Consider the following 27881-nt stretch of genomic DNA (forward strand, 5'->3'; position numbering starts at 1 on the left):
GAGGGCTTTTTATGTGGTGAAGGGCCACAATGTGTTAATAAACTTACACCTAAAGTTGGCCATACAATAATCCAATTCCCCCATCCACACATTCAATATGGATGGGGGAATCCTTCCCACTGTGCTATTGTATTCTGACAGCAGAGAGACTTCCCCGGCATCAGAACACAATGATCATTTCTGCCAGTTAGAGCCAGCTGCACTGATAAGGCTGGTTGTGCACAAGTCAATAAATCAACCTATGTACAACCAGCCTGCCGATTTATGGATCAAAATTCACCCGGTCCCTGATGAACCAGCTGAATTTCATAACCTGGGCACCACATCATTACAAAACAAAGCATAGGAATTAAATTGTACATATGGGGTTGATTTACTAAAACTGGAGAGTGCAAAATCTGGTGCAATTCTACATAGAAACCAATCAACTTCCAGATTTTCTTGTTAATGCTTAATTGAACAAGTTGAAATTAGAAGCTGATTGGCTACCATCCACTGCTGCACCAGATTCTGAGTGATCAAATTTTAGTAAATCAACCCCATAGCATACAATGAAAACAAAACAAAATTGAGTGTTCTATAGGAAGGAAGAATACACACCTACACACACCTATACTGTATATATATATATATACATGATCACCAAATCATATATTTTAGGATCAGATATTTTAGGATCATTAAACATACATTTTGATATGCTGCAGATCTGCATTCGATATTCTTTAAAAAAAAAATAAATATGTATATATACCATTATATATATATATATATATATATATATATATATATATATACTTTTTTTTAAGAATATCTAATGCAGATCTGCAGCATATCAAAATTTATGTTTGGTGATCCTAAAATGTGTCAGTCTTCTGCTACAACATATGAAACACAACTAAGCACAGCAATGAACTTATTTCACCAATCAAGTATATGAAGGAAGTGCACAGGATAAAAGTGTTTTGTTAAAGAAAGATCCTTACAAATATATATATATATACATATCTATATATATAGATATATAGATATATGTAGATATATATACAGTATATGCTTCTCAGTTCCCAGTCTCTATCAGTTTCATTGACTGTACCCATTGGGCTCCTGGCTTTTCAAACAACACCATGTAACTGTGACAGGGCAAAATAAACAATATCTTTTAATCACGACTGAGACACTCTAAAGGTATCCTGGAGATTTCTCTAAACCTTTTGGTGGGGACAAAAAAAAAAAAACTTAAATGTTGAAGATTATCAATCAAGAATCCTTGCTATTTAAATCATGTGTGTACACTGCTCCTAACTGTGCATCAATTATATCAGTATGCTTATTAATTATATATAAGTCAGTTAAAAGCATTTCAAAGTGGTGAAGCACAAATGTATACAAATGCCGCGACTATAAAAATGTTTATGATATGAATTTATCACAGGGGATAGAGAGTGATGGGAGGACAGGGGGAGGGGTAGATTGAGCTATTACTATGCAGGTAGAAGAGGGGGGTGTAATAGGAGGGCTTTATTGAAGAAACACATTAGGCAGCCTATCTGGAGCTGATGGTTCTATAAGTGAATTTGATTTATGAGTTTGGGCTGGAAGCAGAGATCAAATGTTAAGGCACAGGCTGTAGACTATGCACTAATTGGTTACTGATACTGCACTGTACTGTTAGGCTGATTTACAATTATTAAAGTGATACTCGCCTATTGCTCTAGGGTTGACACAAGGAAGGGTTGTTAATTGGTAAAGATTAAGGGCTACTTTGCTGTCATTGCTCAATAGTAACCTAATAGGGATCTACAGTCCACAGACACCTCATTTAGGGTGTCATGGAATGTGAAGGAAACCAGGCCAGCTACTGTTTTCCATTCATGGTGTGATCAAGTAGTATTGTCTGTCCCATGGTGGACCAAAAGGCCCCAGCCACTCTATGGGGAACATATTGAGAAGATCTATTTATCTCCCTGATCCCTTTTGCCTACTTTCCTGTTAGTAGATCACCCACTGATCCTAGTACATAAAAGTAGATAATTACACCCATAGATTTTGGTGGTCCTGCCATCCCTAGCTCTAGTCTATCAGTTTGCTGAGATTATAAATAAAGCTGTTTATGGGTAGATGGTCCTGTAATTGGTTATATCTAAGCTATTTTCAGCTAGGATGCCCATTGGCATGCAGTGGTTGTTGGCTGATTTTTTTGGGATGTCTAGAGAGAATTTAGTTGGACAGGTTTGGAAACATTGGGCATTATTTACTAGAGCTGCATGGTGCACAATCTGGTATAGCTCTGCATAGAAACCAATCAGCTTCCAGGTTTTATTGTGAATGCCTAATTGAACAAACTGAAGTTTGAAGCTGATTGGCTACCATGCACAGCTGCACCAGATTCTGAGTGCTCTGGTTTTAGTAAATCTCCCCTATTTTCTCATTGCCATTATTTTCGGTTGGATGAGACAGTGTCTGGGTTTACTACCACAGGTTTAAACTGAGTCAATCCAAGCATTCCTAATCACAGAATTCAAGCATTTTTACTGGTTGTTTGGTGCATACATATCCATCCCAATCTGAAGATCACAAGCCGCTAAAAGAGAACCAGTCTCAGTTGGGCCTGTGTGGAAATGTGATTGTTAAAGTGGCCTTAAACCCTTCCATGCTAAACAGCACAGATGGAGTAAATCCCCGTCTACACTCAGGACTGTGAGAATACCCAGACAGCAGTTTCATCTGATTGGATGCAGCCCATGTTCATCCAACAATTTTCACCTTATACACAGGATAGGACAGCCTATCCAGCAAGTCCAGCAAACAAACCTTAATGGATAAGTTCAGCTTTCATAACATGTTACATACCACCCACCCCACCATGTCACTCCTCTGTGAATGAAAAACTACAAGTCAGTTGATCTCTGGTGTAATGCCTTAGAGGCTCCTGCAGCAAAAAAATAATAATTTCACATTTTTTACCAAAAGGTGAGCTTATCCTTTAAGGGCCCATTCAGGCTCCATTCCCACTTAAACAGATTTGATTATGAGCATCACATTAAAGTCAGCACATTCATTTCAGTGGGCTGCTCTATGCACAGCAATTGCACAAAAAAGGGTGGGCATAATTTTTTTTTTTTAATTACATTGCACTACCATCCATGGCAATAATTTATAATGCATCTTGTTGCAACCAAGAGTTATCAATACATGTTGCAAAACTATAAAATATATGATAGGCATTGTGATGTGCTGCTTTGACTTCTATGGGCCTCCCAATGCATTAAAATGTGGAAAAGTCATATTTTTCAAAATGCACTGCATTGCAGCTTTGAAATGGCAACATACATACACAGCAGTGTAACTGGGCCCTAAAAGTACATGTAAGCCACCACATCATCCCAACAAAGACAGGTTTCTTCTCAATCCTGCAAAACAGAAGCATCCTACTTACTGCAGCACTTCCTGGATGGACCAGAGAGATTTTGATTGGTCAGTGCCTGCACAGTAAATCACCCTGGTCCTTTCTGGAAGTGCTGCACAGAGAATATGGAGCAGGGATTTCAAATCCCCAGACTACTGGACCAGTGGCATGGGCACTGACAGCTCAGCATCCCCAGAGGTAAGTACAGCAGGTAGTGGGGAGGGTGCACAGTGTTAGTTCACTTTTTTTGGGGGGGAAGGTTTTCTGTAAAGTTAAACACTTGTCCTCCAGAGGATTTACCCCCCTTCCTGGCCAGGCCATTTTACAGCACTGCGTTACTTTAATTGACAATTGTGTGGTCATGCAACACTGTTTATAAATGTAATTTATTTAATTGTTTTACCACTCTGAGGTTTTTATTTTTTGCGCTATAAACAAAAATAACTGACAATTTTGAAAAAAAAAACATTTTGGACTTTTTGCTATAAAATATATCCAGTAAAAAAAATTGGAAAAAAAATCTAAATTCATCATAAAATTTAGGCCAAAATGTATTCTGCTACATGTCTTTACTAAAAAAAAAATGTCAATACGTGTAAATTAATTGGTTTACGTGAAAGATATAGCGTCTATAAACGGCGGTATATATGATGTGCAGAGAGATACAAAACAGCATGTCCATGCTGACAGGGGAGAGACCTGTGTTGTTTACACACAGGTCTCTCCCCTGTTGGCTTTACTCAGAGATCGCTGAGTGCCGGCCAGGAATCGCTGCTGGGACTCAGTGATTGACATCCCTAGCTGCCAATAGCGGCGTAGGTAGGGCAGCGCGCATGTGCCCCTACCTGGGAATGCAAATCATGTATATATATGTGATATTTGCACAGCCCTACCTCCCTGCAGCGGTACACTTTGGGATAGATTTACTAAAGCTGGTGCACTCAGGATCTGGTGCAGCTGTGCACGGTAGCCAATTAGCTTCAAACTTTGGCTTGTTCAATTAAGCTTTGACAACAAACCTGAAAGCTGATTGGTTTCTATGCAGAACTGCACCAGATTTTGCACTCTCCAGTTTTAGTAAATAACCCTCTTTAAGTCTACTTTAAAGCCCAACTCCAGGAAACTTACAAATTAACCCTTGCAGTGGGGCTGACCATCATTTTTTACAACACACGTGAAGGTTTAACGTTTACCACAAGAAGAAAATCATAGATCATATATATTAAAGTAATTGTAAAGGCTTATTTCCTTTTCCAAAATAATAAACATGTTATACTTACCTGTTCTGTGCACAGCGCAGACATGAAGGTAGCAGTGGCAGCCATTAGCTCCTGCTTCTGTCAATCAAATCCTGTGAGGAGGGAGCAGGACTGAGTTGCATTGTGTGTGGCAATGGACGCACACCGTCTAGCTTATGAGCAAGCCTGCAGATGTGCCCCCACAGCAAGCAGCTTGCTATGGGGGCACACAAAGTACAGGAGGAGCCAAGAACTGCAGCAGGGGACACCAAAAGAGGTGGTTTGGGGACGCTCTATGTAATACCATTGCACAGAGCAGGTAAGTATAACATGTTTATTATTTAAAAATATATATATTGTTAACAACCGCTTTAAGAAACATTTACTCTTCCTTCCCTCAGCCTATAACTGAACTGAAAAATAGAGAAGTAGAACACTGATAATCTCATCTGTCTGTCACTCTGCTCTCTCCTATTAATAAGCATCCTCCTCTAGTACAGCACAACCTAATGGTTCCTTGTGCTGCTTCTCCCTCTCCCAGTCTGAGCTCTGCCATACAGGGACTGCAAATATGTTACCATTCAGCTACTAGCACTGCCTGCATTTAAACAAATGAATTTACATTTGATTAAATATAGAGCTGGACAAATGTGTGTCTGCCAGGAGTTCATCTTTAAGGTTCCCCCATAAAATGTTACTCTTTCCAGTAGACTGTGGTCACATCAATAAACAGTTATGTCAATAGCTGTTCAAGTACCCTGCACTCTGATTAGACAGGATGGATTTCCCAGCCAATCACTATTGATCCTCTGAGATAAGAGAATAAACATATATGCTGGGTGATAGGAGCATGCATGTTTATGATGACATTGTCCCAACAGAACTATTTAGCAGTAGGATTTTTCCTTAACCATCTCACCTCTGCAGCTTTAGCTTTTTGCTATAAAATCTTATCAGTTTACGTCTTCTGTAAAAATAAGAGGGGCTTATTTAGTGTAGTGTGAGGCTTAGGAGTGGTGTCTCCAGGCCTCCTCTTACAGGCATGGCACATCGTATAGCTGTGGGCATTTAAGAGTCTCTTTTTAGGCTGATCCCAAAGACAGATAAGAAGCCGCCTAGTCCCCAGCGCTGTCTAGACTGCGGACCTCACAAGTCAAACTTGTTTGGATTAGCCTTCAAGATCTCCCAACTGATCAGCCAGGCAGAGGAAGGCAGAGGACACTGCCTGACACCCTATGTTCCTCTCCCCCAGGACTGGATTACAGGACGGTTCATGGGTGGGAATCACACACTGCTGATACTATCAACTGAACTGAAAGGAGCTGGGATTACAGAAAAATCACTTCTAGAGCTCAGATTGTAGGCTGTCCAGAGCAGGATCCGAACTATCCCTGTGAATTATATATATGGGGCAGGCTGAATTATTACTGAGAGAAAGAGGGGGAGAGAGAGAAGGGAAAGAGAAAGAAAGAAAGAAAGAAAGAAAGAAAGAAAGAAAGAAAGAAAGACAGAAAGAAAGAAAGAAAGAAAGAAAGAAAGAAAGAAAGAAAGAAAGAAAGAAAGAAAGAAAGAAAGAAAGAAAACGAGAGGAGAGAGAGAAAGCGAGAGGAGAGAGAGAGAGAGAGAGAGAGAGAGAGAACAAAAACAGGAAGGTGATAAAGAGAACGGAGAATTAGAGGAAGAAAAAAAGAGACAGAGAGGGGGTGATAGAAAAAATTAAAGAGAGGGAGAGAGTGAAAGAAAGAGAGGGGAGAGAGAGAAAGAGAAGGGAAAGAAAAAGAAACAAAATGGAAAGAAAGAGAGAAAGTCAGAGGGGGGGAGGGAGATAGAGAAAAATGAAAGCGAGAAGGAGAAGGTAGAAAGAGAGGGAGGAAAGAAAAAAAAGAGACAAATAGAGGGAGAGAGAGAGAGTGAAAAAAATAAAGAGGGGGAGAGGAAAAGTGAAAGAAAGGGGAGATAAAGTAAAAGAGAGGAGAGGGGACATAGAGGGAGCTAGAGAGAGGGGAAGAGAGACAGAAAGAGAGAGGGTAAAATAGTGGAGAGAAGAGAAGAGAGGAGGGGGGGGTAAAATAGTGGAGAGAGAGAGAGCGGAGGGAAAGAAAGAAAGAAAGAAAGAAAGAAAGAAAGAAAGAAAGAAAGAAAGAAAGAAAGAGGGCATTCTACCGTGAGATTGATTTATTAAAGGAATTGAGAATTTTCACACAATAAAATGTGTGATCCTCCAATTAATTTATCAAATCAGGTGAAAAGCAAATTCATGTTTACTCATTTCATCTGCACGTGAATGGATAATTGAAGTGAATATTCACACAGTGTTGTGTGTGAAGATTCCCAGCTTATTTAGTAAATCAGCCTCAAATAAACATATTGATTGGTAGAAGGGTATTTCATTAAAAATGTATTCTAAGAAAAGAAAAGTGTACGTATGTATATATAACTGCATTTTAACCATTTTTTCTCTTTCTTCAATGCTGCCCCTCCATCCCAGCATAGACTATGCAGAATTAATGTCCACAAATTCTCCATTAATTATAAATCAAATGATGTCTGTACATTATAACTATACACTGTATGCAGTATAAATGAGCCCCATTCTACAAAGTATAGGGTTATGGCTTTATAAGAATATAACATTTCCTGTTCTGGATTGCATTATCTCCAATTGCCATAAAGGGACTATAAAACAATAAGGCAATGACTTGACTAGAATTAAAAAAAAAAAAGCTGTGCAGCCTTTGAGACAGGAAAAGCAGCCTCCCAGGCCAGTACTGATCACATATCAGTCCCTTCCTCGTCCCTGGTCCTCCTCTGTCTGCACTATGAAGTCCCCGGGAGGTGCAGAGAGATCCCCATTAGGCTCTGGGACAATGTTAGCAGCTACGTTTGTGTTGGTGGCGCCTCTGCTCAAACACTGTCATTCAGTGGCTTGCCCTGTTATCTAGAGAACAACAATCTGCCACAATCAGTAAACAGGATTTACTTCCAGCTCCCCCACCGATTAACCCCTTACCCTCCACAGCACCCCCACCCACCCACACACACAGCCCGGGGGGCGGTAAAGGCATAGTAGCAGATTCCAATCCAATACATCGCCAGTGAGATGTCTACATAGCAGCTGTGCTTGTGCTGCCATGTTCACAACTGTACAGGGTGCATTCAGTACTGAAAGACTCACACTGTAGAATCAAAATGTAAAAGAAAAGGAAATAAACGGATCGTATTTAAATGAAAACTATATTTACAAGCAAAGCAAAATATAGAATTAAAATACTGCTAGAATGCTAAACGGTAGTAGTAGTAATACTACTACTACTTCTACTACTACTACTACTACTACTACTACTATTACTACTACTACAACAACTAAGAAGAACAAAAATAATAACAAATAATACTAATAATAATTAATTGCTGATAGTACTGCTAAACGGTAGTAGTAGTGGTAGTAGTAGCAATAATAATAATAATAATAATAATAAAAATCATAGTAATAATTATAAATAAATATAATTAAAAACAAAATACTGCTAGTACTTCTAGTGTTAGTAGTAGTAGTAATAATAATTATTATTATTATCATTGTTATTAGTATTACAATAATATTAGGTAGTTAAACATTTCTGAAAGCCTTTATATCCCCGGTACTCTATCATATCATAGTTCTATATATAAAGCATTGTAATTGTATATATATTTTTTTTTCATCGTTTTATATATAAATAAATGCATTATTAAAAACAGAGATAGATAGATAGATAGATAGATAGATAGATAGATAGATAGATAGATAGATAGATAGATAGATCGAGTTCTATATATAACCTAGGCATGATTTTAAAAATTATATGAAAAATGAAATACACATATATCTATACCTCCCCAACAAGTTAAACATCGCACATCGATTGGTGAATAGCCCTCACCCGATAATTCTCTATCGCATCGTTTCCTATACCTACAAGTTCAACAAGCCGATTATCCATTCATCTTCATGGAAAGAAAGGAGACAAACCACGATCATCCGACAGAACAAGAACAAAGTTTTTTTGGTTTTTTTTAGAGAGAAATGCGAACTTTCAACAAACAAGCGATACATTCGATGCTTTTCGCTATTGTTAATGAAAAAAAAAAACAAATAAAAAAAAGCTGAAAAATGCATTTTTTGTTTCAATGCGGCAAACACTTTCTGGAGCCTTGCAATAACGGGATAGAATATCCCACCCTTCTTTTAACCCTTTAGCTGCTTCCTGTAATATATAGAGCTTTGTATAGAATGTATGAGGTCCGCCGGCAGGTGTACATAATAGAAATTCCGACCAACCTCCGGCAATTAAAGTCTACTTCTAATCATTTGTCAGTAAGGAAAACATGATATCAGTGTTGTACGTTTTGGTTAAATGGGCCAGAGATATAGTAATTCATTTCATTCTAAATGTGAATGATGTCCCCTTATCTGATCACTAACAAGGAGTAGCAATGCCAACGATAAGGCTTGATTCACAAAGCTTTCACACAAGGAGGAGTTTTTGTTTTTGCCATGTGTCTGTAATTTTCCAATCAGCTTTAAAAAGTCACTTCATTTGAAACCAGGCATCCTTCCTGGTGAGTTATCTTTGTGAACTGAGCCTGTATTACTGGATTGATATATTAGGGTCCTGTTACAACTACAGACAAACGTTCCACAAAACCTATACAATCGTGTATTTCAGCATCTTTGGTAGGCAAAAGGAAAAAAAAACGTATATCTTCTCTCTTATCCACTTCATTATATCGGTTACTAAACCAATCTGTAATCTTTGCAAGAACAAAGTTAAAAATCAGAATGAAACAATAAAGGAAAGGTTTGCTGAACTTGCTGAGCAATCGGCAGTGGAAAGGCGTCAGTGTTGCCACCATCTGGATGTATCTCCGACACTATTGAAGACAGCTGCATGAAGTTGAGAACTGTGGGCACACCCCTGCGCAAGGTCCCTAAAAGGATATTTTGTTGGGGGTAACAACCACTTATATGAATGTATTCTATAAAGAGAGATAGAATAGTAAATATATCTAACTGGAGCACCGAAAACATGCATTTCATTAGTCAAGCTAGGTAGTCTATGCTGACGCTTGTAGTGCTCCAGCACCTGCTAATCCACAATCCCCCTTGCAATAACCTGCAATGACCCAGCCAAACGTGACCTAGACAGTAAACACACAGGAAACAAAAACAGCGCCATGGTGCAAAAATATTTCCCATCACAAGCAGTTCAGGGTAAATAATTGTGGATTTGCCAATGACCATAACAAGACCCAAAGACAAACATTCACTACAACTGACTTTTGTCAGTAACCACAGAGTTCAATAGGGATCGCTAAAACAAATAACATTTCAAAGGCCTTTTTCTCTCTTTATTATAAAAAATAAATAAACGCAGGCTGTGTGACTCAATGAAGTCCCGAATATTAACAACTGTGTGTGTATTGTTCTATAGGATGCAGGTACACACGCAACTGCAGGCTGTGCACACCGACCCCCCCCCCCCCCCCCATGTACACACTGCACCCTGCCCTGTGGATTACCCATCACTGACACTATATGGGGAGATATAGATATATGTGTATTTAATTTTTCATACAATTTTTAAAATCATGCCTAGGTTATATATAGAAATCTATCTATCTATCTATCTATCTATCTATCTATCTATCTATCTATCTATCTATTTATCTATCTATCTATCTCTTGTTGGTAAACTAAGCTGTATTTAAACAACTATGTATTGTATTATATTATATTATATTATATTATATTCTACACTGGCATTTGTACACATACATATTTGTAATGATGTACATACACATAATATATATTATATATGAAACACTAGCAAACATGGCTTTCTCCATCTGTACACATGCATACAAATGTATACACACATATATACTGTAATACTGTACATACACATAATATGTTATATATGGTACACTAGCAGACATGTCATTCTTCATCTGTACACATGCATACAAAGTTACACACATATATACTGTAATACTGTACATACACATAATATGTTATATATGGTACACTAGCAGACATGTCATTCTTCATCTATAAGAAGCATACAAAGTTACACACATATATACTGTAATACTGTACATACACATAATATGTTATATATGGTACACTAGCAGACATGTCTTTCTCCACTTGTACACATACATACAAAGTTATGCACACATACACTGTAATGCTCTGCATACACATAATATATATTATATATACTACACTGGCAGACATGTCTTTCTCCATTTGTACACATACATACAAAGTTACACACACTTATAATGTAATGCTGTACATACACATAATATATATTATATATACTACACTGGCAGACATGGCTTTCTCCACTTGTACACATACATACAAAGTTACACACACGTATACTGTAATGCTGTACATACACATATGTTATATATGCTACACTGGCAGACATGGCTTTCTCCATGTTAAAAGATTATTAATTCTATGCTAACAAATATCCTGATTATGCTAAAAAAATAAGGATGCAAGAAGAAATAGTGAAGGACAGTGACTATAGCGCCAGCTGTAAGTTAAGTGACATCTTACTAATTACTGAATACTTCATTAGGTATAAAGATATATTTGAATGGCTAAACCCATTTGTTACTGTGTTAATGTGTAAAATTTATATATATACACAAACACACACACACACATTTATATATATATATATATATATATATACACACACACACACACATTTACACACATATATATATATATATATATATATATATACACACACACATTTATATATAAATATATGCACACACATCTTTGTTGTTACATAGTTACATAGTCTGGTTGAAAAACGACTAAAGTCCATCCAGTTCAACCATAGAAAAAAAAAAAAATTATAATCCTATACCCACAGTTGATCCAGAGGATTGTATATCTGCATCTCTCTGTTCACACACTTGTGTATATTGTAGATAGATACTCTATCTATCCCTCTATATATTATATAAGTATTATATATATATATATATATATATATATATATACATATACATAAAATAGACATATATATACACATGCACACACATATACACATATTACACAGATACACACATGCGCATACTGTACATACACACATATACAGTATGGGGGAGATTTAATAAAACTACATAGTGCAAAATCTGGTGTAGCTGTGCATGGTAGCCAATCAGCTTCTAACTGCAGTTTGTTCAATTAAGCATTAGCAATAAAACCTGGAAGCTGATTGGCTACCATGCAGAGCCACACCAGATTTTAGTAAATATCCCCCTATGTGTTCAAGGCATAAGCACACTTATTCATACATTTGAGCATGCTGCAGTAATCTATAGCAGCTAATAGGGTTTCACATTTTATTGATCTGCCTACAAGGTGCCTCTGTCATTCCTAGGTGCCTATACTTTCCACACAGCCCTGCACTTGGTACCTCCTTGATATACAGCCTCAGTTGGTCTACATGGGATCTCTGTCAGTTTGCCCCACTGATTGTGGGGACTGGGGATATTTCTTGCCATTAACACACCTTCTGATGATCCATAGGGCTAATTTATTTGACACATACATTAAATAGGAGACATCAAACACACCAAGACACGACATTAAATTCAGAGACCACAATACAGACGTCACGTTTTTCTTTTTTTTTTATCTTGTTTTTTTCATCTTTACTTCAGCAAACAAAAAATAGATTCAAATAACATGAAAAGTGGCAAGTCTTTCGACAATAAATAATAAATTACTTTATAATTTTTGCAATGCAATAGCAAACAAAAAAAAAGTTTCCCTTTCTCATGAATTGCAGAGAGAGAGAAAGAGAGAGACCAGTCATTGAGACCAATAATAATAATATTAATAATAATAACTATACACATCTTTGGGGGGATACAAGTTCTTAATGTCTGTCAAGGATCAACACAATCCAGAAACGCCTATGGCAAAATAGAGGTATACCTTGTTGTTGCAATGCTTCTCAGAGTTGGATATTGTTGGGGAAAAATGAAAACTTAAAAAAAGGCGATCAAATAAAATAAAGCAATGTTTTAGGTTTTTTTTGGACTAGATGATTGAAGAGGGGGGGAGTCTCAGAAATAGTTACATGCTAGGTGGGAGCCTGGGTTTGTTTTTTTATTTTTAAACAGTCCCCCCCTTTCTTTGAGTCAGTTGAAAACATTGCTAACCACATGTAAACCAGCTCCACCTGTAATCCTTTAAGATTCCTGCAGTCCTTGTCCACTAGGCTGGTCTACAGTCTCAGACTCTGTGGAGCTCCTGTTTGGCAAGGCAATGGTTAAATGTTGTGATAAACAGCACCATTCGGATTAAGATCATCTCACTGCTTACTCTCCATCGTGGTCAGTTGGTGGTGTTGTCTTGAAGTGTGCTAAAGGATAGAGAGAACCAAGATCCACAAAATTTAAATCCTCTATGACCCTTGTCTTGCCCTTGTCCTGGACTGGTAAGGCCCTCACGACCATGGACATTGTTCAATCCTAGTAAGATCCCATGATTGTCTTCACAGTGTTGCTACCATGCCATCTGCTCTAGATGGCCTTCCATGCATCAGATGGACTATCCTGGGTGCTCTGGTGCATCAACTGGGTCGTCAGATAACTTTGTTGAAGTTCAAGCCAATACTTAATCCCGCTTTTCCAATAGAAAAAAGGGGAGGGTTTGGGAGACCATAGAGTTCACTCTCCTCATGCTTCGATGGGGCTGGCTACCATGCTGTTTGGAGTATCTGGGAGTTGAGAAGACATGGAGGCCACCTCACTTCCGGTGGAGTTGGAGCCTGGTCCCCCTTCTGAAAAATTAACCTGTGAGAAACAGGCCTTCAATTAGAAGCAGGACAAAAGAAAGAAGAGTGTGTAAGGAATTGCTAGACAACCACAGACCATAATTGAGAAAAAAAGTTATCTCTTTGTTCATAAACTACCTGAACACTACAATACAAAAACGTTGATGGGTACAGATGTATAATCCAGCACTCCCAGAAAGGATGTGGTTCAACTGTTGGTAACAAGGTGTGTATATATATATATATATATATATATATATACACACACATTAAAAAAAAAAAAATATATATATATCTTTTTTCATTTTTTTCCAATATATTTATTTATTTAAATGTTTATATTTTTATATATACTGAACTATACTTTTGTGCACACATACAAAGCTACATAGTTGTAAATGGGCATAGAAAATGGGTATACTATAATGTTGTACACACACACACTATATATATATATATATATATATATATATATATATATATACATATACATACACACCAATCACCCATACAATTATGACCACCATCACCACCCACCTATTGTTGAGTAGGTCCCCCTTTTGCCACCAAACCAGCCTTGACCCATCAAGGCATGAACTCCACTAGACAAAGCATCACAATGCTTCTGTCAGCTTGCCTTTTTCCCATAGTGCACCCTGGTGCCATCTCTTCCCCAAGAAAGGGATACACACACACAGCCATCCATATGATGTAAAAGAAAACATGATTCATCAGACCAGGCCACATTCTTCCATTGCCCTCCGGTCAAGTTCCGCTGCTCACATTTCTATTGTAGGTGCTTTTGGCTCTAGACATGGGTCAGCATGGGCACCATAACCAATCTGTGGCTATGTAGCCCCATATGCAATCAGATGCATTGTGTTCTGACACCTTTCTACTGGAACCAGCATTAACTTATTCACCAATTTGAGCTACAGTAGCTCTTCTATTGGATCAGACTACACAGGCCAGCCCTAGCTCTTCACATGCTTCAATGAGCCCAGGCCATCCATGACCCTGTCTCCGGTTCGCTGGTTTTCCTTGCTTGGCCCAATTTTGGTAGGTCCTGACCACTGAAAACTGGGAACATCCCACCAGAGCTGCAGTTTTGCAGATGCACTGACCCATTCATTTAGCCATTACAATTTGGCCCTTGTCAAAGTTACTTAGATCTTAAGCTTGCCAATTTTTTCTACTTTCAACACATCAACTTCAGGGACATTATGTTCACTTGCTGCCTAATATATCCCACCCACTTTCAGATGCCATTGTAATGAGATATTAATGTTATTCACTTTATCTGTTGGTCATAAGTTCCTAATTTAATGGATAATCATATATACTGTTCAAACATATAAGCACATACATACCACATTGTAAAGTAACTCCTTGTTTTCCTTGTTTGATACTTGCTCCATACCCCCCCCCCCCCTTAACAATGGACTCCCCCTTGAGCCAGCTCCTCCACTTGGTCTGATCTCCTGAGCAGTGACAACTTACCAGTTGTTGGAATGCCGGCTGATCAATGTCACTCTGCAAGGCAAAGTCACTGAGGACCTTCCATGGGGGTTGGTAGCTCTGCACCTCTACTGGGTTAGCCTGCAAACCACCGTCATGTCTTTCGGGACTGGAAGCCACCATAGGGGTCCCTGTCATCCCTTGAATATTCTGAAAGGGGAAACATGACAGGTCAATGCATTGTAATTATCTTGCTCAGTACAAACTCTTGAGCTGGATACAGTAATCATCATATACACAGTGCATGCCAGAAAGCAGCTTCATGGGGCCAAGACAACTTCTTTGTTCTAGTAAATACTGTAATAGAGACTGAGCCTCTTCTAGAAACATGGCAAAGATCAGTCCAGAAACCCATTAGAAGGCAATCAGCATTTGTTATGGACAAAATATGTCTACTATATGGCCCTTAATATGACATAATTACTCTACTATAACATTCACTTTCAACCTGACATATAATATCATATGCCCACATACTGTAACACACTAATTATAGTTTGCGCTTATTGCTCTATGAACAGTTATAATTCAATGCAACCTATCATACACAAATAATTTAACATAGCTGTATAACATATACCATGTGAAATTACATTGTCATAAAACACTATAAAGTGCTACATTCATTGCACTATTTTCACAGTAATGCAATAGCATAAACCATAACATGGCACTGTGCTATCATGATGCAATAGAACACTATAAAGTGAAACAAATGTAATATTATAATAGCAGTAAAGCCAGAGTAGGTAATATAAAGTACAATCTGAAGTGTAGTTATGGTGACATCACATCATACGTTACTATAGCTGTGCAATAATGATACTATAGTAAGCCAGCAGTGTAAATATCCTTATGCAGCTGTTGGAGTCTCATTTTGTGAGCAGGATGTGCACTACACATCATTTACAGGTGTAATAGTGACAGGCGGGTGATTTACACTGCAAAATAGGAGGCAATTCTGTAGACAATGAACAAGTCCCTATAACAAGTCTACAGCTCAGGGCCACAGCTAATTGTGCAGAATTAATGTGTGAGCCTGGGTGATCAGATCCATCAGGCAGCAGAACATTCCAAAGACACAGCTGTACTGTAGGATCATCTACCTGGCCTCAGTCCTGCCCCATCACTCATATGTCCCTATGCCTATGACATATAGCTTGCAGCTATTGTAAAAGTACACTGGGGAATGAAGACAAGCACACTGGCTTATGAGGATTGATCAGCAAAATGTGGAAAATCCAGAGTCGTTTGGCTTTAAAAAAAAACAAAAAAAAAACCTCAGAGTCGAAGTTCAACAAGGTACAGGTATTTCTAAACAAACATTCAGCTTATAGGTGTGCCTATGGTTGTCCTGTGCATTTTGTGCTGCATTTATCAGATATCAAAGTTCAAAGATGCAAAGAGGCTCGATTCACAAAGATGTTTTGGCAGAATAAAAAACTATTTCAGCCAGTTGACTATACAATTTAAACCTCATTGGACTCAGCCTTAAATAACTGCCACTTTCTTAAATAACTGTCTTTTTTTTTTAATAAGTGTCTTTAACCTGCTGTGTTAACTTTGTAATTAAGGTGATTATCATGAGGGCACAATCCTACTGCACTATAGTTCTCTCTAGAATATATATATATATATATATATATTTATTTACATACACACACTTTGGGCTTGATGTACAAAACTGGACAGCGCAAAATCTGGTGCAGCTGTGCATGGTAGCCAATCAGCTTCTAACTTCAACTTGTTCAGTTAAGCTTTGAAAAAAATACCTGGAAGCTGATTGGTTTTTATGTAGCGCTTCACCAGATTTTGCACTCTCCATTTCTAGTAAAGACATATGATATATATATATATATATAATATCTCTCTCACATACAAACACAGTGAGGGAGATTTACTAAGACTGGAGCAGCCAGAGTCAAACAGCTGTGTATAGGTGTATAACAGCCAATCAGCTTCTAACATTCATTCTGCAAGCTTAAATGCACAGGCTAAAATTAGAAGCTGATTGGTTAATTGGTTATTATCTACAGCTGCTTCAGATTCTGTCTGCTCCAGTTTTAGTAAATCACCCTCTTTATATTTTTTTTTTCTATTTTACACACAAACACTCAAAAACTCATATTATATATATATATATATATATATACATTTTTATTTTACTTATTTTTTCATACTTATTAAAGGGTATGTTTGTAGCAATACCAAAAATAATGTTGCATGCTCTATGGTATTATATTATATGCAGGTTTCTGCACTATGTATAAACACACACATACACACCTATACTGCAATGCTCCTACAGTTATCATACATGGCCATAAGCTATGCCACATCCATATACACACAATGTTTTAGCTTCCAGATTCCAATGTATCAATCAGACTATAGGAATCCTTCTGTCTGTGAGGTTGCAGAGGATTTTCCTCATTGCTGAGTGTCTGCTCCTTCACTCCCCCCCCCCCTTTCCATGGCCCCCTATACCCCGGCCAGGATGGTATTGTCGCCTCTCCTCACCGTTTTGTCGTTGGGCTGCTGTTGCTGTAATTGTTTCATCATGATGCTCCTCTTCTTGTCTTTACACCTCTTATTCTGGAACCAGACCCTGATGACCCGAGGACTCAGACCGGTCATCTCCACCAGCTGCTCCTTCATCAGTGCGTCCGGTCGGGGGTTGGCGGCGTAGCAGGTCCGCAAGGTGTGAAGCTGCTTCTCATTGAGCACCGTCCGGACCCGGGTGGTCTTCTCGGGCTGCTTGTGGACATGAGGCCTGAGGGCCGGCTGCCGGGCAGAAATGGGTTCTGCTGTAAAATCAATGAACGATTCATAAGACAAAAGCCTCGCGGTAGCCTGCCCAGATCACCCCCACCACGGCCTGCCATTAGGGTCCTAGCCATGTTCATGGGGTTTACTAAAGGGGGGGGGGGGCTACAGGGGATTCACTAAAAGTGTTCAGAATTAGGGGGGAGTTGGGGGTCACTTCAAGCAACCAGTCATCTGCTAGGCAAAAATCCTCATTGTTGGTACGGGATTGGGTATTCAAGGTCCACACAAGTCCTCCTTATTTACTTACATTCACTTTGCTAAATCAATAGCTTCTACTTCTTTAGTAAATCTCATATATATATATATATATATATATATATATATATATAACTGCACCTGCTATGTTTCTGCAGTTCTAATTCGAATGCATTTTTATTCCTTTCAGAGCAAACACACACACATATATATATATATTTATACATTACATATTTCTGTGTGTACATACTCGTGTGTGTGTATATATATATATATATATATATATATATATATATACATGGCATGTCTGTATGCACATGCCCCCATAAACATATATAGAGGGTATTCCTGTGTGTACATACTCCAGTACACATATATAGAGGCTATTTATGTTTGTACATACTTCGATAAATAAATATATATATATAGAGTGTATATATAGAGGAAATTTCTGTTAAGAGCACATACTATACTAAAGTGTATTTTTCATAAATATATATATATATATATATATATATATATATATATACACACCTATAATATATATGTGTGTATATGTGTATATGTATATATATATATATATATATATATATATATATTTATATATAATTTTCATATATATTTATATATATATATATATATATATACACATTTTATTTATTTTTATATATATATATATATATATATATATATATATATATATATATATATATATATATATAAAATGTGTATATATAAATATAAATGAAAATTATATATATATATATATATATATATAATTTTCATTTATATTTATATATACACATTTTATATATATATATATATATATATATATATATATATATTACCCATAGTAAAGGATATCAAGGTTTTTAGCCTTCTGTACTTATCCACTAAAAAAATCTGCAAAACTCTAATTTTTGGGAACCCCCCCCCCCCCCCCCACACTTCCTCAACTCACACAAACTATAGGAGCATCAGATCAGACACATGATCTACTGCTATTGTACATTCGCTCATTTGTTCCATATATTGCACCTAGTTCACTATCTCTATGTTCAGAGGCCGAGCCACTATGGGAGAGCATAAAACATCTAATATGAATATACTGACCACCCTTTCTAGTTTATAATAAATATTTATTTTATTCGTTTTAAATACATACTGCATTTACTGGGCTACCGTAAAATAAATGCCATCCCTTCACTGTACTCTGGTGTGTGACAATTGAAGATACCCCCCCTCCCAGTTGTGGTCTCCGAGGAACCAGGTCAGCCAATCGGAAGACAGCTGAGTCCTGCTGGCGTCCTGTATCCATAGAACACTAAGGAAAGCCCAACAGCGACGTTTCGGCCGCGTTTAATCAGCCGAATTCAACCCAAACGTCAGTTCTCTTCAGATAAACCTCTGCAGTTATTTATGATCCCTGAAAATACTTTCACAAAAAAAAAAAAAGAAAAAAAAACCCCTTTGTAGTTTCACTAAGAACATTTGCTGAATAAATAAGACACCAATGAGACTGCCACTGCTAACCAGCCCAGCAAAAGCCTGCAATCAGGCCGGCTATTCAAACTTTCTAAAGCGAGATATAAAATCCAATAAAAGAGGGTAAACATTGTTTCTTCTTAAATATTGTGTTAAGCTGATAAGGGCCGACAATAAAAAGTCGCATGGAGGGTGAACGCTTTGGTTTCCTAAGTATGTGGTTAGCAGAGCTGTTTGTAAAAGATACAGGTAGATACCAAAACACAGGCTGAGCCTTTCAACTCCATGGACTTGGAACAACACAGGACTGTGCGGGGCTCACATAGGGACCGAACAGTCTTTCTGGTTCTCCTATCCCCCCCCCCCTTTCCAAGGTATTTTGTTGACTTGGTTAAATGTATCCAATCTCCCTTCAATTAGTCAGAAATGGACTGGAAAATTTCTCTTTTTGGATTATAACAACTAGTTTATCCAAACGGTGCTATCTGATCCTTGTGGTTTGTGTGCTGGGATCTGAGGACTGGGAGGAGAGTGCAGTCCCTGCTCCTGGATGGGGAGGATGTCGGTCCCTCTTAGATGTAGGATGGAGTTACAGGACCCGAATGGAAGATCTGGGCCCCCCTCATATCACCAGCAAGGCCTGAAAACTGCACCAATCACTCGAGCTGACAATTACTGCAGATTAGCTTGTTGACAGTTTAAAATTACAGCCTGGAGAAGGTGCCTCCATTCCTCTGCTTCTACCCCCTGCACACTGCTGAGGAGGGCACTGCCTGGGTGTTGGGTGGGTCGAGAAATCCCACCCCTACAAATACCCCCCCCCCTCCCCTAAACACTTCTACAGTGTGCAGGGGACAGTGTGCTGATGTATTCCTACAGTGTACATGCAGGATTACCTCTATGATTACTACATGTATGTAATGCAGAAATAATAACCCACTGACTGCATCCCTGTAGAATGGGGTCATGAGAAATACATATAGAACACGATGGTCCATGTGCCTGGATAGAAACATGCACTTCTATACACACCCACAACACGTGTACATTACAGGGGATTATACACAACACAGGCACCATACAATCCTAGGATTGAGAGGCAATATACAATAAATGTGTCTGTGCATGTGGAATGCATATCCATAACCAAAATGTAAGGAAACATACATATGTACACAAAATACAAGAATATATGTACATAAAATACATGCACACATTTTATATATATATATATATATATATATATATATATATATATATACATACACACAAATATATGTACATAAAATACATGCACACATTATATATATATATATATATATATATACATAAAATACATGCACATATTTTAGATATATATATATACACACACACACACACACAAGTATATGATACATGCACACACACAAATGATGTCCACAAATTTTATATATATATATATATATATGCCTTTATACAATGCAGTAAGGAAATGTTTGGTTATATGTTTTTTATATAACGTTTTAAAATTATGTTCTAACTTGCCCTCCCTAAAATTCTGCACATATATATTATGAATGTAATAAGGTATTTTCTATACCCTCTTATAATTCAACTTTTCACATGCACAGAACTATTATAAATTTGGGCATTTATTACTTGTGTATAACCTCTTAAAATTAAGCATGCATTTGTATGCACACAAAGATTTTTTTTTAATGAATTTAATAGGACATTTTTTTTATAAACCTGTATATGTACATGTATATGTAACCTCTTGTAATCCTGCATACATTTATCTGTACATATTCACAGATCTTTAATGAATTTAATGGGGCATTTTTTAAAAACTTGTACATAATTTATAATCCTGCATACATTTTTCTGTACACATGCATAGATCTATAATGCATTTTACACTATTTGTAAGTGTGTATACCCTCTTTTAGTTCTGCCACATTCATGTGTACACATACATAGATCTATTATGAATATAGGGCATTTTTGTACATAACCTTTTATGATGATGATGGCATTTGTTTGTACACATGCATAGATCTATAATGAATTTAATAGTGTTTTAAGGTGTGCATACCCTCTTGAAATTCTGTCACATGCATGCGCACACATACACAGATCTATTAGGAATATGGGGCATTTTTTTTTATAAACGTGTACATAATCTCTTATAACAATGCATACATTTGTATGTACACATTCATAGATCTTTAATTAATTAAATGTATTTTTTATTTGAATGCATACCCACTTGTAATTCTGCCACATGCATGTGTACACATACACAGATCTATTAGGAAAATATGACATTTTTTAATAAACTTGTACATAACCCCTTATAATGATGCATATATTTGTATGTACACATACATAGGTCTATAATTAATTTAATAGTGTTTTTTAGGTGTGCATACCTTCTTGTAATTCTGTCACATGCATGTGTACACATACACAGATCTATTAGGAGTATAGGGCATTTTTTAAAAATAAACTTGTACATAACCCCTTATAATGATGCATACATTTGTATGTACACAATGAATTTAATAGTGTTTTTTACATGTGCATATCCTCGTGTAATTCTGTCACATACATGTGTACAGGTACACAGATCTATTATGAATTTAGGACTTTTTTTTTTAAATAAACTTGTACATACCCTTTTATAATGATGCACACATCTGTATGTACACATGAATAGACATATAATTAATTTAATAGTATTTTTTACTGTGTGAAAACCCTCTTGCAATTGTGCAGCATGTATGTGTACACATACACAGATCCATTATGAATCTATTAGAACATTTTTTAAAACTTGTGAATACCTTCTAACTTTTTTTGTATGTTCTGCATACATGCATGGATATTCTATTAATTTAATAAGTCATTCTTTTTTACTTTTGATATACCCTCTTATAACTCTGCATATGTGTAAAAAAACTGTACTAAGGACATTTTTTAATGTGTGCATACCCTCTTGTAATTGTGCCACAATGTATGTGCACACATACACAGATCCATTCTGAATCTATTAGAACATTTTTTTTTAACTTGTGACCCTTTTCGTACGTTCTGCATACATGCATTGATGTTTTATAAATTTAACAGGGCTTTTTTTCCACTTTTGCTATACCCTCTTATAACTCTGCATATGTGTGTGTGTGCACAGAACTGTACTAAGGGCATTTTTTAATGTGTGCATACCCTCTTGTAATTGTGCCACATGTATGTGTTCACGTACACAGATCCATTCTGAATCTATTAGAACATTTTTTTTAAAAAACTTGTGACTCTTTTTGTACGTTCTGCATACATGCATTGATATTTTATAAATTTACAGGGCTTTTTTTTTCCACTTTTGCTATACCCTCTTATAACTCTGCATATGTGTGTGTGTGCACAGAACTGTACTAAGGGCATTTTTTGTATGTATGTATGTGTGCATACCCTCTTGTAATTGTGCCACATGTATGTGTTCACATACACAGATCCATTAAGAATCTATTAGAACATTTTTTTTAACTTGTGAATACCTTCTAACTCTTTTTCAATGTTCTGCATACATGCATGGATATTTTATAAATTTAATAGGGCGTTTTTTCCACTTTTGCTATACCCTCTTATAACTCTGCATATGTGTGTGTGTGTGCACAGAACTGTACTAAGGGCATTTTTTGTATGTATGTGTGCATACCCTCTTGTAATTGTGCCACATGTATGTGTTCACATACACAGATCCATTAAAAATCTATTAGAACATTTTGGTTTAAATACCTTCTCTTTTTGTATGTTCTGCATACAAGCATGGATATTTTATAAATTTAATAGGGCTTTTTTTTTTACTTTTACCATACCCTCTGATAACTCTGCATATGTGTGTGTGTGCACAGAACTGTACTAAGGGCAATTTTTAATTTTGCATACATATATGTGTGTGTGTGTACAGATGTTTTAGGAATTGAATAGAAGAGTGTGCAGCATATACAACCACATCCATTTTTTTTTTTTTGGAGGGGTACCCATGCAGCCCCCCACAATCAGAGCGGCTGGTGGTCAGCAGCAGTCTCCCAGTGTCATGAGAAGAAAGGATGAAGAAGTACCTGCCATCTGCAGGGGTCTGGCCGGATGCAGCGGACTGAGGGGGTCCCCGGCCCCCAGGCTGGCCCTTTCCACCACATCGTGGTCGGCCCGACAGAAGAGGCCGTCCTCCCGCAGAGCGAATTCGTCCCCGGGGATGAGCTGGCGGCTGCAGGCCACGCAGCGGAAACACTCGATGTGATAGACCTTGGAGCGGGCCCTCATCACAAAGTCATTCTTACTGAAGCCGATATTGCACTTGGCACACTTGATCCCATACAACCTGCAGGGCCCGGGAGAGAGCAGACACATACACACTCAGTATCAGGTCTCACAGGCTGCCCAGCAATGTCACTACTATACAAGTGGCTCCTTGAAAGTCCTTGCTCTTATCACAACTCTGCCCACATCTCTGTTTATTGTGCAGTCTGACTCAACAACTGCGAAATCTACTCCTTCAAGGAAAAAAAAAAAAATGAACATAGAATGACATCAGGCAATGCTGATCACCCTTCAGAGTACAGGGGACAAGCATGACACATACCCAAAATATGAAACAAAAAAAAAAAGTTATAAAAAATATAAAGAGACTGGAGAGGCATAGTAGCCAATAAAAAAACCAGCTCACTTTATTTTAATATTTCATTTTAACAGTAATAGTTCTAATTAAACGTTTCCTCAAATGTTAGCAATTTAAAATCAAATAAAAAAAAACAGATACTACAAAGGTTTTGCCTGATCACCTAAAAAAAACACAATTCTACAATTAAGAATTGTAAAAAAATAAAAGTGTGGTCCTGCTTTTCCTAAAAATGATAGCAATTTCAGGAAAATCAAAATGAAAATAAAACCAACAGCAAAATAAAAAACCTAAAACGATACTACCAACTTCTGCCTGGTCATTTCTAATTATGTGAATATTCGACAAATAATAATACAAATAGATAACATGTGTCGTCCTTCAATTTGTTTCGAATTAAAAAAAAAAATGAAAAATTCCTGATTGTTTTAAAGCTAGCCTAGTTAGAGCAACAGATCATTTACAATCATGGATAATAAATAATAAAAGAGTTCTGCATCAGCTGGGTATAAAAGACACGTATTTGGGAAAATAATAACCTAACAAATCATCAAAGTTTATAAAAAGTGTATTTATTTTAATTAAAAAAATTAAGTAATTTGTATTTTTTTTTAAAACCCATCCTTGATGAGGGGCGTTGGAGGAAACAGGATAAACATTGGCTGAAGTTTTGCTTGGGTGTCTGTTGTGTCACAACTGCTATTTAGACTTCTTTATCAGCATCCAGATTTAAATGTTAGGAAGGAAGCAGTTGCCTTTATCTAAATATCCCAATTGTTTGCCTCCAAATGATGGGCAATTTGATCTGTTCAGTCTAATTCATCAGGACAGATAAGATAAGGGAAAGGCAGACAGCCCTGCCCCAAAACACAGCTAATTTATTTTTGTATTTGTTTTATTATTATTTCTACTCTTCTATTACGATGTGCTGAATCTGGCTATAATTATTCATTCATATATCTAAACGTAAACGTGATCCCATTGAGATTAGTGGGTTTCAAAATACAGCATCAATGCACGGTTTAAAGTATCTTCTCTAGGCAAATCTACATTTTAATTGCAATGATCCACAGCAACATTCAAATCTAAAAACCTGCACATAGCCACCAGGCAGAGTGGATTAAGATAAAGAAGAAATAAATAAATGCTAGAGCATAAAAGATAACTAAAATAAAATAAAACAAAACGCTAGAGCATAAAAACAAATAAATAAAAAGCTAAAGCATAAAAGCAAAAAAAAAAAAACAATAAAAAGTAAAAAAATATATATATAGATATATATATACAAAAATAAAATAATCTATATAAAAAAATCAGCTCCATAAAAAAATGTATTTTAAAGGGAAAAAAAAATTCCAAAAAGAGGTTGTTTTTTTTTCAAGTAAAACAAAAGGGCTTTTTTGAAGTGGGCATACCTGATATAGTCCCTTTTACAGTACGTTTTGCCATCCCTAACAAAGCACGTGCAAGTTTCGTCTAAATATTGGTTGCATTCAGCACACTTGAGACAGGCTGCATGCCATTCCAGGTCTGGAGATACCCTCAGTATATATTGGTCGTGAATTTGATTTCCGCAGCCGACACACAGTGAAATTAGTCGCTTTTCTGGAAAAAAAAAATAGGAAAAAAAATTAGCATTAGGCTTAACCAAAAACAGTGCTAAACCAATGTTTTATTTTATTTTTCCTCCTAAGGTGTGCTCTGGGAATCTGAATGTGCCTGGTCTGGCTTTCAAAATAAAATAAATAAAATAGATCTCACTTTTTTTTTAGGGGGGGAGAGAGATAATTGATGTATGCCATCAGGATCTTTGACTCGTTGACACAGGAGGCGGATCATGTGTTGGGTGTAAGCTGGGGATTGTCAATGGGAATTTGCAAGTGTACCTTTAAAAATCAGGTAGGTTGATCTGGTCCTTTTTTGTGACAAGGTTTAAGGGGAAAAAGGTAGAATTTAGGATTTTTTTAAAAAATTTTTATTGAAACCTTTTGACTGCTTGCTGTCAAGGCAGAGCAGAGGAGTCAGAGTTGGCAGCCCAGATCATACACACCATTACATGTGTCAGTTCAATCACAGGCTTGCAAGTGGCATGGAAAACACTCATCATGGAGGCATAGGCTGGGCACCCTTCTATGCCCCCCAATCATTAGGCTGCAAACACAGTGACACCAGGGCCAGAGTGCCTCTAAAGTCCAACCGTGACCCCAGTTGCCAGAATGACATTTCCAGGGACTGGTCTGTGCAAATTCACTTGAAGGAGGATCTGTTTTTTTTTTTTTTTTGCATATTAAAAAATGTATTAACAGGATGTTGCATGCAGAAAAAAAAAATATAAAAAAATTCCAGGCACGACATTTCCAAACCTGAGAGTCCCAGAGACGAGGTGTCAGGGGTATGTATGCTCATGCATTTTATGGGGGGAAAAGGCGATCCTGGCTAGGGTAGAAAAAGGCTGCTTACTTTTTGGAGGGTCTCCCATGTCTCCCATGTCTGACAGAGGGTGTAAAGTCCACAGTGAAATGGTGTCAGCTTGGTGTATCCACAGAGAAGAATGAAGAGGGCTAGTGCAGAGGCTGGCAATGGTGGGAGCCCAGCAGAGGGCTGTTCCTGGCGCTGCTGTGCCTGCCCTGCCTCTGGCTGCTCCGATCCGTCCACTATCCTCAGCGGAGGAGACGCTGCAGTGTCGGAGTCAATGCTGATCGGCCACTCTCTTCCTTATCTCTTACTCAAACTTCTCTGCTCCAACTCAGCTCAATCTCCATTGGTGTGACGTCCTGCGCCGCCACGTCACTGCTACCCCCAGCTGATTGGCTGAGCCGTGCACCGAGCAGCTGTGCTGATGATCACATTTCATGGTCCCGGAGTCCTGTGTGAGCCACTAGCCCCGCTGCCGCTGCCGCATGCACCCCTCCACACCCCCAACACCCCCCACTCTGATTCATATGGGACTGCCTCTCACCTCCACTGCCGACTGACTCCTTCAATGCAAGGGAGGCGTGCAACAGCATGGGGATGGATACTGAAAATGTCTGTCCACCTATACATAGACAATCTACAGATACAAATGTCTGTCCACCTATACATAGACAATCTACAGATACAAATGTCTGTCCACCTATACATAGACAATCTACAGATACAAATGTCTGTCCACCTATACATACACAATCTACAGATACAAATGTCTGTCCACCTATACATAGACAATCTACAGATACAAATGTCTGTCCACCTATACATAGACAATCTACAGATACAAATGTCTGTCCACCTATACATACACAATCTACAGATACAAATGTCTGTCCACCTATACATAGACAATCTATAGATACAATTGTCTGTCCACCTATACATACACAATCTACAGATACAAATGTCTGTCCACCTATACATACACAATCTATAGATACAATTGTCTGTCCACCTATACATAGACAATCTACAGATACAAATGTCTGTCCACCTATACATACACAATCTACAGATACAAATGTCTGTCCACCTATACATACACAATCTACAGATACAAATGTCTGTCCACCTATACATAGACAATCTATAGATACAATTGTCTATCCACCTATACATAGACAATCTACAGATACAAATGTCTGTCCACCTATACATACACAATCTATAGATACAATTGTCTGTCCACCTATACATACACAATCTATAGATACAATTGT

At 37.4% G+C, this 27881-nt stretch overlaps 1 protein-coding gene across 4 annotated transcripts; it reads right to left on the reverse strand.

Annotated features, from left to right (window-relative positions):
* Window positions 1-12336: 12336 nt before the first annotated feature.
* ISL1 (ISL LIM homeobox 1) lies at window positions 12337-26997 on the reverse strand. 4 transcript variants are annotated; one of them, XM_089682696.1, is made up of 6 exons: window positions 26650-26997; window positions 25605-25794; window positions 23633-23892; window positions 17544-17827; window positions 15006-15173; window positions 12337-13524 (listed from the first exon to the last, which is right to left on the reverse strand). In XM_089682696.1, the coding sequence occupies exons 1-6, from the start codon at window positions 26675-26677 to the stop codon at window positions 13408-13410; spliced, it is 1047 nt and encodes a 348-aa protein (XP_089538822.1). In that variant the 5' UTR covers window positions 26678-26997; the 3' UTR covers window positions 12337-13407. The 4 variants fall into 4 exon arrangements, with proteins under 4 accessions (XP_089538822.1, XP_089538820.1, XP_089538821.1 ...); XM_089682694.1 differs by having other exon boundaries at window positions 12337-13539; window positions 26650-26990; XM_089682695.1 differs by having other exon boundaries at window positions 17544-17830; window positions 26650-26989.
* Between the last annotated feature and the right edge of the window lie 884 nt (window positions 26998-27881).

Source organism: Staurois parvus, unplaced genomic scaffold (assembly GCF_062004578.1).
Source record: "Staurois parvus isolate SC_StPar_1 unplaced genomic scaffold, SC_StPar_1.0 ptg000294l, whole genome shotgun sequence".
In the NCBI taxonomy this organism is placed as follows: domain Eukaryota; kingdom Metazoa; phylum Chordata; class Amphibia; order Anura; family Ranidae; genus Staurois; species Staurois parvus.